The sequence below is a fragment of the Scatophagus argus genome, chromosome 15 (assembly GCF_020382885.2).
Source record: "Scatophagus argus isolate fScaArg1 chromosome 15, fScaArg1.pri, whole genome shotgun sequence".
NCBI lineage: Eukaryota > Metazoa > Chordata > Actinopteri > Scatophagidae > Scatophagus > Scatophagus argus.
Window position 1 is genome coordinate 5,631,367 of NC_058507.1, and position 12,263 is coordinate 5,643,629.

Genomic DNA, 12,263 nt, shown 5'->3' on the forward strand with positions numbered 1-12,263 from the left:
AAGTGTTACCCTGCAGTCTCACAGCGCCAGAGGGATTAGGAGCTGGTTTGACGACCGCTGACCTGCGTGCTCCTTTACAAGGCAAGATCGGCTATCAGGCTGCTGCTGCTTTGTGCCCTGCTGTTTGAGGGTTGTGTCAGGGATTCCTCCATAAGTGCATTGGGGTTCACTGAACAGTTGGGGGCAAGCAGAGGTGGAGGCGGGGTGAAGCCTTTGGGCCATCGTCAGCGCTGTCACACGTTCCCCAAAAAGACTGGACGTCATCTGTCAAAGCCCTCATCAAAGATCACTTTCAAGCCCCCCAAGTGGGACACACTTTCATGCGTGCTGTGACCAAATGGTGGTAGTGTTGCCATGGATACTGCCGTGAGCAAGGGCCAGAACCAGGTTTTTCTAATCAGGCTTGAGACAGGCTACTGGCAGGCTTAGTGGTTTTTCAATGACTCTGACAGCCATGTCATACAATACAATTTACAGAATTGCATAATTCAATACAAATCTTCTAAAACACATGCACAACAGGGATTTAAAACAAAACATTACATAATCGCTCGACAAACTACAAATTCAGAAGGAATGATGGAAGTTAAAACAATGCATTCAACATGTTGTTGATGATGATGTTATATAATATGGTTTACATTTACAAAAAGTAGTGGCAGATTCAACAACAGGCTAATCGAGATGGTTGTTGAAAAACTAAAACCACACAAGACAGGATGTAAAAACAGTAGAAACGGTTCGTGTTCAGTGGGAGGAGTCCAAAAAAAAAAAAAAGCTAGATGAAGAGTGGTGAGAGAGGAAAAAAAGACGACAAGGAATGGAGAAAGGAGGATTTAGAACGGGAGAGCACGAAAGACACGAACGGAGGAGGAGGAGGAGGAGGAGAAGGAGCGGCTCAGTCAAGAGTCACTGCATGAAATACATTTTTGGGACTCGTTATGGCAAACACATCAGATCTGTAGAAACTGCAGGAAGTTCACGATGACAGAAAGAGTTGTTCAGGGAGGCGCAAACATGAGTAAGGTGTGGCTTCATTCTGAGGGGCGGAAGTTAAAAAGGGGTGATAGGAAACTGTTTTCAGATGAGCGTGAGTATGTTTTGCGCATGCATGTGTGTAAGGGTGGAGCTCCGTGTAACAGGATCTCGACATGAAGGGAAACGCAGGCTCAGTCCAACTCTCTAATGAGAGAGAGAACCTGATCAGAGTCAGATGGGGTGCCCCGAGCGCACAGCCCCCTGCAGAAAGTGCCGCCCGACACCCTTTGTTACCTCCAAGTGAGCTGAGACCAGCCCATGAACCATGTAACTAGGTGGTTTCCAGGTTAATGAAAAGCTGTAACTCCGGTCCCACTGTCTCTCTCTTCAAAACTGACGACTGCCCTCCCGCCCCACACCGCATCGCACCCTCCATCTTCACCCCCACATTCCTGCCCCTACTGATGGAGGAGGAGGGGGGTGTCAGGGTCAGGGGCAATTAAGAGTTTACTTTGTGTGAAGTATGCTACATTTACATTTTGGGCTGATTATTATCCAGAGTGATTCACAATGAGAAAAATGTTTCGATTTCTGGATTCAGCTCAATTTCTGGATTGCATGTATTAAAAGCAACAAAGAACAAGAAACAGAACTGTTTCTGAACCACAGATGTGAAGCTACATGTGCCATAAATCGTTTTACTGAACTTTAAATAGCTCAGAAAAACTAATCATGGCACAAAACCTTTTCTCCAACATACCATGCTTTAGTCCCAAAAACATTTTTAGCTATTTTGCATTCACCAAACCTGATGTGATTATACTGGCACTCAGTTCGATCTGCACCTTGGTGTGTTCCCCGTAAAAAAAAAGGGGGGGATTTTTTTTTTTTTAACTTTTTACCACTAGAAATTTATCCACATTCAACTCTTTTAACGACAATGAAAGAGGTAATAAGTCACACTGATGGAAGGTGAGCTCTGCAGGAGTCCCTCAGATGTAAGATAGATGTACTTGTTAGCAGAGGTGAGTGAAGGGGGTCATGGCTTGACTGGTCAGTGAGCAACACAACGGGGAGTAAAAGTCCAACAACAAAGGCGAAGAGACACACTGTGAATTATCGAACAAGACTTTCACTTTTACAGCCCATATCTAAATGCAACATCCAGTGTGTTCTAGTCAAATACTTTCCATTATTACTGAAGAGTGTTTGGCCATCAGAATTTTTCATTGATATCCTAAGCTAATAATTTTGTCATTATAGCATTGTTCTCCCACCCAACTTCGAAAATATCAGCCATAAACAAAAGTCTAAATTTTGCACTATAAATCATGCTGCAAGGCATGGGTCACCTTTGTTTCAAATCTCCGGAACAAAGTTGTTCATTTATCTGGCAAAGCAGTGAAAGATGAATCAGTATTTGTTTAAAGGAAAAGCTGCCAAACGCTCCTTTTTTTGATTCATAACCCATTTGGCTACTGGTGGAGTTTTTCCTACACCAACCGCTGCATTTAATCCCAAATCTGTACCCTCCTCCTCCTCGCTCAGAGGAAGAGAAGAAAGATAAACCCTCATTTGGAAAATAGGTAAACATCAGCTCCCATGCAAGTACACATTTACCTTGGAAAAAAGAAAAGGAAAAAAAAACAGTAAAGGGAGAAAAGAAAGGGGAAAAATCCCTTTGATTCTGAGTTGGTGGAAAAAAGTAAATTTACTCCAGTTGCCATTCAATTTAGACGGGTGGACATTAAAGCAGGAGCCGGTGCCTAATAAGAGCCATACCTGGGTGAGAGACAGAGTGAGAGACAGAGAGGGGGAGAGAGGGAGAGACCCAGTGAAGGTGTGTCTGAGTCTGACTCTCGGCTCCAAGGTTCCTGCTAATAGATTTCAGCTCCCTCGGTGTCCCAATTAGCTGGTATGTATGCTTGGTTTATGAATTCATGTGTGGATGTTAAGTGTGAACATGCCTGTACAGTATGCATGCATATCTGCACATGTATGGTATACCTTTCTGTGCGTTCCGTGTTGTGTGACACTCTTGGCATTGTTTAAAACTCCCAATTAAAAAAAAAAAACAACTCTTGTTTCTTGCATTCCTGAACCAAGACCAAAAGGAATCAATTTTCACAGACTGATTCTCAGCAACAGAACACCTATCAACATAAACACATGGCGCACAAACAGGAAACAAACAGATAAACCTGTCCAGTTTTAGAGCAGCTTTTACCACTTTTTAAGGAAGAGCATTACAAAGAAAATAGTGAGTGCACTTTTAACCCTGACCCCGTGTGAGGACGGACAGGCACAGCTCAAGACTTACCTGTAATAAACCTCCATAGCTTCTACATGTGACCATAAATCACACTGTGTGCCTCCAAAGTATCAAATATCGACTAATACAACACCGCTCACCCCTGGCTTTTATCCCTGCATTTTCTTCTCTGTGTTCTGGTGGTGGCACTGCCTTCAAAGTGCAACCATCTCACTTTTTTTAAAAGGCACGCCAAGCAATTTATTTACCAAGAAACTGCCGCCGTAAATGACAGAAAAAGGAGTACAATTTACTGACAAGTATGGGGCAGGGGGGCTAAGAACGAAGCCAGAGGTCTTGGCTAGGCCTGTGAAAGACTATAAAGCTTTAGTAGTAGCCCACGACCTGTTTATGGCTGGCTGAGACACTCTTGTGTGAGGCTCCTGATCTCTCAACAGCTCAAGACTGCTGCCGCTCTTGCATAACACACAAACAGGAGATGGCAATGGAAAACAAGCTATTAAAATGCACCCAGTGCATTTAGTGGCATCTGATTCATCTTGCATGACCCCTTGTTTCACATGAACCGCAGGCCATACCAAAAAAGAAGAAAAAAACGGTCTGATTCTTTTTACTTAAATTAAGTAATAAGGTATAAATTTCTTGTGATTTGCAAACATAAAAACATCTAACGCTGTATTGTGTGGGGAATGAATGGGTAAATGATGCATTTCATTTTCCACAAAATGTCTAAGGCTCTTGGCATTGCTGCCCACTTTTGTGCAGAATGAGAGCAGAGCTGGCCGGGCCCGCTGAGCTTGGGAAAAAAAGGCCTGGTATGCTCAGAACTTCACTACACAAACCCGAATACCCACTAAGAGGATTCAACGCAGATGTGGACTAAAAATTGCCTTCCTGTAATAGTTTATATGTTACAGAAAAATGAGTTAATGTATGATTTGTTAAGGCTTACCTTGTCTTCACCACATCGAGGGGATGCATCAGGCAGATCTCCACGAGACCTGAAAAGAGGAAACACGTGGGATAAGTCACTTTAATAATCATGAACATTTAGATGAACGTCGGTTGTGTGTTCTCAGAAGAAGATTGTTTTTGTCCGTCATTGTCTAATATGGTGAATGCATCAGTGCCAGTCCAGTCAGTTCATTCAATTCTAGAACGATGAAACAAAACTGGAACTAATTCTGAAATTAATTCCCTAATTCTGTTTCTGAAGTAAACAAACCCCATTTGTAACTATGCAAAGCTAAATATTCAGCCCCAAACATACCGTAGTCTTGCTCACTGAGTTCAGATAAGGTGAAAAAGCAACAACACAAACAATCTAATATCACTGTTTGTTAAATATTTCTACATTTTTGGAGATGTTAATGAACACCATTTACAATAAGCCATAGAATATCATGGGTCATATGTCCAAGCACAAGTTGAGGGGTCATTATTTTAGACAACAGCAGGACATAAGACATAATTCCACTACAATTAAAATCAAGTTTTTGATGCTGGTGAAGATAGTGAAGACAGTTGAAGAAAGACTCAGTTAGTCTTCTCTTCTTTAGTAACACGTCTGACAAAGACATCTACAGCACAAACCATCTGCTCACCACAGTCACTGCTCTCCATCACACTAACTGCCCAGGAGGAGGAGGTGGAGGAGGACGAGGAGGAGTCTCATATTCAGCAATGAGAAAAGGCTAAACAGACATTAGCTGGATGGTTCTATAAAACATGCCTTGCCTACCATCGCTCTTTCACGAAAGAGGATTCCCACTGACCACCCAGACATTCACTTCTCAAACAAAAATGCTGAACAGTCACAAGTTCCAATCTCTCAAATGTGAGAATGTGCAGCTTTTCTGCAGCTTACAGCACTGTAAAATGAATACATTTGGATTTTGGCTTGGAGGTCAGATAAATAAATAATAAAAATAAAATTGAGATCTTATGGGTCTGTCCTGTTCAACCTTTGCCACATGATTTTTTCCCTTTCCTACTACCTTTCCTTTAAACTCTTGCTTTAAACCCTGTCAAATCTACCCTATAGACCCAATGTGAACTTGTACATATCTGTTAAAACCCTGGAGGATCGGACTGCAAGATAAATCTGATGTTTTATGCCAAGTGTGACAGTTCAGATTAGAATGATCTGATAAGAAAGTTGCCTGACTGCTGTAACCCGGGCAAAAGTCAGTGCATGTTTGTCCATGTGATTTTTTTTCCTCTTTTCATTAGTCTTTAAAACAGTTTTTAAATTAAAAGTGCTGTGCAAATGGTCTTCTTGTTGCCACCAAATGGTTTTGACAGACAGCCAGAGTCTGCCAGTCCTCCACGAGAACCTTATCATCACTCTGATTATCACTCTGCCTTATTTAAATGCCAGCTACATCAGTAATTTTGGTGTTTTGAGCCTTGTGCCATCTTTGCAGGAACATGGGTCTGAGCGACTGATCCAATGTGACTCGTTTCCAAAATTCCTGCGAGTGGCTGTAATTGTCTGCACTTTGAAGGGTTGAAGCCACCAACCATATCATCCATGCAAATCCAGTACATCAGCAGCTGGAGAGTCAATGCACCCGGGTGATCAGTAAGGGACTCTGAGGTTTCACACACACGCTAACTATGTGCATCTGTGTTGAAAAGCCACTGCTTTGGCACGGAGGGCTTCTGACTCAATCAGTTTTTTTTGGTTTTTTTTTAACTCACAATTCTCAGTGCATCCCTTTACTGGTGCTCTGAGGCTTTCACTTGCAGATTCCACTGTGTGTGTACACAGCTGCTGTGTAATACGGACCCTTTCTAATTTGCTCAATTAAACATATTGTCTATAAAAGAATGTGTCTTTGGGGAAGTAATTATCAAGTGAAATACCACAGGAAAATGTCTACAGATGACTCTTAATGTACAAAACTGAGAACCAAGAACTACTGACCCAAGTTACTGGTGGGCGGGAGTCAAACTAAACTCCATTTGTCTCGGCTCAGTTGACCCGAGTCTGGTTGTCAATGATACTGCACTGAAAATGTAAATACAAGAGTGCTTTGAATGCATCATTTTGCAGCATTGCTATTAATATGCCCGCAGTGAAGATGAGGCACATCGAGTCTTTCAACAGGTAATCAGATTACATGATGAAACCAAACCTGCCTGCCTGCTCTATCAGCCTGTGCAAACATGAAGATGCAGGGAAGTGACCGAACATGCTCCAACAGGAGATATAAGTGGTGGGGGAGCAAACTTCTCCGATCTCATCCAAACAGTACACCTGGACACTAAAGTGGGAAGCAAAAATAAAAAAGACCAGAATAGAACTAATTCTGAAGGCTGATATTTAACCATGATAAACGATTGACTTTGATTTGATTTTTTTCCCACTAAGATAACTAACCATTTATTTCCCAACATGATAACATTCCAATTTCCATTTAGAAAAATGTATAAACTTGTCCACAGGCAGGAGAGTTCAGGCAATGGCTGAAAGTCACCAGATGTTGGTGCAGGACTGTGGAAACATACCGCAGACTTGATAATGTGAGTATGGAATAACAGTTTGCAATTCTAATCTATAAAATAATATTTTCATTAATAACCAAAGCAGTACATTGCTACTGGCTACTTATACCTGTAAGTTACCAGAGCAGATGTGCACATTTGGATACTTATATATGATTTACACCAGATTTTGGGCCTCATTGTAAACCTCAAATTACAGGAACTTAAGAAGATATAGGTTGCCAAGTGCTTCATTAACTTAGAAAGGTAACTGGAGTTAACACTCTTTACTAATTAGCAGGCCTGCCCCAATGTGCAGCTCAGATAGAGTGATTAACTCAGTGTGTTGAGTTCAGTATGTCAGCTTGTCAGTATGCAGCGTCTAAGTGCAGTGTGGACTAGTCCCTTTGGTTTTGAGGTTAACTTCAGTTAGCAATGCATGCGGTATTATCAAAATGGCAGTTGCAGAAGGATTATGTGATGACAAGTGTGAATGCAAAACCACGTTGTGTTTATTTGAGCATCTGCCTAACGCCCTTGCAGACAAGACACCTGAAGAACAGCTGCTGGCAGATGAGACAAGAGGCTGTGGTGCACGAAGGAAAACTTAGAAAAGAAAACGAGTGTGACTGTAATCCTAGCCTGACCTTGGTGTGACATGTAGTGTGTTTAAACCCAATTTAAATCAACTATTCTGAGTGTGTGTATGTATGTTACAATAAATGTAGACTGTATATTGCAAATGATTAATCTGGTACTTTTTCTATTCCATTTAGTGTTAACTTTCAAGTCACAGGATGCCTTTTGACTACTTCCAGTCACAAAGGTTCTTTGTTCTGTGCATAAAAAAGTAAACGTTTTTCTAGTCCAGCAAAAGCGAGTCAAGAGGGAACATATGTTGTTGTGTGTTGTCAATCAAATTATCAAAAAAAAAAAGAAAGACAAAGAAAAAACCTGAAGACATGGGCGTGCATTTCTATAACTGATGACAGATCCAGAAACCCGTCGCTGCAAAACATTTTGATCTGTTGAGGCTTTTCTTAATGGAGCAGTTAATTAGATAAAGGAGCTGATTTGTTTCCCGCTCCAGTTCTGCTGGACGTGTTTAATGGGTTAATATTACACAAAAGCTGCTGGCTTTATGTCGGTCATTTAGTTTGATTCAGCTCTGGTGGTGACACACCGTGAAAATGGCCTTAAGACACTGAATATGTACTCTCCTTGACACCACTGACAGGCTGCTTCTCGCTTCATGGTGCCCCAGTGCATCATGCTCTTCGACTCCAGCTGTCAGCACATACTACCGTTTAATCATAGAGTGCGGCATTAGTGAACCCACACACCCCCGAGAGCACTTTACACCCCCTCTATAGTCTCTGATGCACAGTCACTGAGCATGGTGAGGGCAAACCAAAGAGGTGATGCTACTGAATTGCTTAACTCAGCCTCCCTTTCTCTCTGCATCTCTTGCAGGCACCCACCTCCTCCAGCTGCAAAGGCAGAGGGGTAGTATTACAGTGACTTGCCATGTGGTTGACGTTTATGGCTTTGCTACGCATCAGTGAGTGACATATTGGGAGATTCCATTATTTGAAGGTTCTTTTGTTTCTCAGCCTCAATGGCAGTGACAGGGCTTGTCATCCAGCGCCTTGCAAACACACACACTCAGTAAGACACATGTACTAATGGCAAAAGGAGTGTCTGGAGTGCAGCCATTAAGGCACACTATTCTGGAAACACTACAACACTGCTATTTGCTGCGCATGCCAAGACACAGTGTAAGGCTAATTGTGCAGTTGAAACAATAGAGAGCTACAAGGACATATCAAGATAGTACACTGATTTTAAGCTGTGACAACATATAGTTTTGATCCAACGCCTGCTGATGTCATGTACAGTGGTTTAACGATGTAGTACAGTAAGCCTGCAGGGCGGACCCAACAAGTAGCCTCACTGGTAGCACTAGTACTGCCACCGCTGCATTGGCAAGACATTCCAGGTCGCCTGATGACTTGTCTCGCAAGGAAAGAAGATCATACATCACACAGATGATTATCTGAGTTGGTTTTGGCTCGGGAATGCACAAAGTTTGCTCCCACGCAAAAGTGAGAAAGAAAAACAATAGTGCGCCAGGGAGTGATTGCTCAATAGGTGCAGGTGTCATCCATCATGCCAAGACACACACACATACACACTGAATGACTGTAATTCCCAGCAGCCACAGGGAGAAGGTCACTGCCACAGGAAGCACAGCTACTCCAGTTAAATGAACTAATACATGAGAGACACACTGGCTGCTCATTTCACACGCCTACTTGACCCGGTAAATGCTACAGTCTAATGATAGCTTACATGCTAACTTCCTAAATATTTTCTTCTTTACTGTGATAAAATAATGTTGATTTCTTTTTTATTAACCATGAGATATCCACTGTTTGAAAGGAGTGAAATTAGCAAAATTATAGATCATATGTATGTTTTGTCCTTGATTAACAAAAGCAACAGAATGAAAACACAAATTAGGTCACAAACGAACAAAACTTATCTAAAAAGTGTGTTTTAGAAATGTACATATTGCTAATTGTTTTAAAAACATGTTGCTAAACAAAACTTTTCTTGGTTCATTGAGAGCCAAAGCAGAAAATCGCAGCTCGTCCTGGGGTTTCAGGGAGTGAGATGAGGCATAAGAGAGTCATGATGACAGAGCTTCACCTCACAGGCCTGCTCTGGTTTTGACAAGAGCTCCTGACTGAACCTGCAAGGTGATATCTCATGCCTCCATGTCCTCCATTAATACTTTTCAAAACACATCGGATCTGGAATGCTAAACAAACCCTGTGAGCTGCTGCTCCCCTGCAATTTGTCATCTGCTCTAACAAAGCCAACGTGATATCCATCAGCAACTGGGCCAAGCGCTCTGATATAGAAACTCTGATTAATCTCAGGATCTTTCAAGGCTCAGGCAGAAAGAGAGGCGAAAGAATGAAGTGAATGTGACATTGACAAATGGAGCAATAAATAAAAAGATGCAAAGGCTGAGATTATGATTTTTTTTGACCATATAAACAATAAAGATTGAATTAAAAATATTTTTGGGTTTTTACATGAATGCCAGGACTTGTCCCTCTTTTATACAGAGTCTACCTGCCACTCTTCAAGCGTTAAACTAGGCTGTGTTGATTTAAGCCACATTTATCTTTCATCACAATCAGAGCTTGTCTGACTACATTTTTTATGGAACATCTATTCTGTTAAGTTTATTAAAATAAAAACCCACTATGATGGATGACAATAAATTCACACCGTACTAAAATGCTGGCAGTTGGCATAAACTTACCGATTCGGGGAAGTGGGTGAAATAAATGTAACATAACGGTACCTAAAGAACATGAGGCCTGCTTGCTTAGCTGAGGCCAATAAACTATAGTTACTACCAAGTGAGACACACTATAGCACTGAAATACTGCCTTGGAGCCAAATTTGTTTTTAAAGCAAATAGGCGGCGTAACAATTCCAAACTGATCACATTAAAACTGAAATGGAGTATAAACCATTTTCATATAATAATGGCACAAGTAATCTGTCATAAGAACATTTAATCACCTCATGGGGACGAGGGGGCGGGTTTAGCAAAAGAAATGTCTTCCTGGATATTAAAGGCAATTCATTTTTTATGTTAAAAAACGTAATTAATGCAGAAGCAGACAACCATTAACAAAAGTAAATTATGATCCCCGTATTCTGTCAGCGGTGGAAGAATCTGTTCAAAGTAAGAAAAAAAGAAAACAAAACAAAACACAACCAGCAGGATAAAAACATAAAATTAACTTGATCTCCTGAACAAAACACCAGAGAATAATGGCTGAAGACATCTGGAGAGAGAGAGAGCGAGAGAGAGAGAGAGCGAGAGAGAGAGAGAGCTATTAATCACAGATATCACCAATCAGGCTTCCTGTGTAGGGAGCGCAGAAGCGTCCCGGTTAACTCCTCCAACAGTTCCTAATTCTGCACTTGAAAAAGCTCAAAGGGTGCTTAGAAAAACAAGCAGGGCCATCTCCAATGACAGCGGGGGAGTTTTTAAACTGAGGGCCCCCGAGCAGAGGCCGCAAGCATCCCGGCATTCCACTGGCCTGAGTCGGCTACCGGTGCTACTGCTGCATCTGTCATTATCACCTCGGAGGGCGCACTGCGAGGTTTAAAGCAAAATCATAAAACAAATAAGATAGTAAATCTAAAACGGTGTCTGAGTGGGTCTCTTAATTTCCAGACACACAAATAAAATGAGGCAACTTTAATAAAGCAAAAAGGGGGTACAAAAAAACTCTTTAGAAATGAATTTTATGAGACCTTTATGAGTTTTTTTCTCATTTTTGCAATTTTCATGTTGCTGCTATCCATAATCCCGCTGGGGGGAAAACACATCCACAGTCATTTACGCAGAGAATTATCTTTCGCTTACCAAGCAAACACAATGGACGTGAATGGAATTTCGTTTGTGGTGCTTAAAAGCCCCAATAAAGTGTGTCTCCATAAAAGACAAAATAACACGTAGTGTAAACTTTGAAGATTTTCATTGGGATTGCTCTTCTATGCAAGGAACTTTGTGTGCCGCCTCTTTATGTGTAATAAAACAAGTGACTGAGGGTGGAAACAGTTTTTGAAAGGTTGATTTCGATCCTGAATGAGTTCTTATGGAAAAGGACAAATATCCTGCAGAGCCTCGCCGCGTCCTGTTACGAGTCAGCAGCCGTCAACGAAAACAACAGAAGGAAGTAGAAGAAGAATCATTCTTTTACTTCACCTTTCTTTGGGACCGCCCATCAGTTGGTCAACACTCTCAATCAAATATCCACCGTATTTCTTCATTTGATACCTCTTATCAAATATCTAAAAATAAATAAATTCAATATTCCTATCACATATCATCTAATACATGACTAACATAACCAGTTTGTAAATGACAGGCTATATTTATTTTTCAGTTGAGAGTGCTGTCTCCAGTTTAAATTTATAGATGGAAACCATGCGTCACGCCGCATTTTCCTCCACTGGCTACATGAAAAGACAGCTCGGGTATGTTCCTGTCTGTCAAACTTGAGATGAACCCCGCTGGATTGATGGAAGTGTAAAGGTGTGTGAGGTGTGTGAGCTGTGTGAGGTGTGTGTGTGCGTGCACGCTGCTGACTGGGTCATTACCTGGGCTGCCTGAGCTGACAGGCTAATGATAAGTTAGTGACAGACTGACAGACAGACCGTGCCGGCAGTGCAGCGCTGTCAGAGTTGGAGTCTCCCTCCTCCATTACTGTCACTGTTTTCTTGACACCCGTGGTCACATTTTTTCTGTACACGACCATACCATGCAAATGCGTGCGCCAGCAGCGCGGAAGCTGGTGACAAGAGGAGAAGAAAAGAGCACAAAATGGATGCAAAACCTGGTGTAACTGATGTCTGAGAGGAAGTGCTCCGTGTCATCTCGGCCTGATTCTTTCACGAGGTTCGCTTTTTAAACAAATCGTCTCCAACT

The 12,263-nt window shown here is 41.8% G+C and overlaps 1 protein-coding gene across 2 annotated transcripts in view; it reads right to left on the reverse strand.

Annotated features, from left to right (window-relative positions):
* slc25a21 (solute carrier family 25 member 21) overlaps positions 1 to 12,263 on the reverse strand; it is an 83,234-nt gene that overhangs the window by 20,783 nt on the left and 50,188 nt on the right. For both annotated transcript variants that reach the window (XM_046412127.1, XM_046412128.1), the window contains one exon: positions 4,203 to 4,251. In XM_046412127.1, the coding sequence (XP_046268083.1) occupies positions 4,203 to 4,251 (49 nt within the window). The remainder of the gene's footprint in view (positions 1 to 4,202; positions 4,252 to 12,263) is intronic.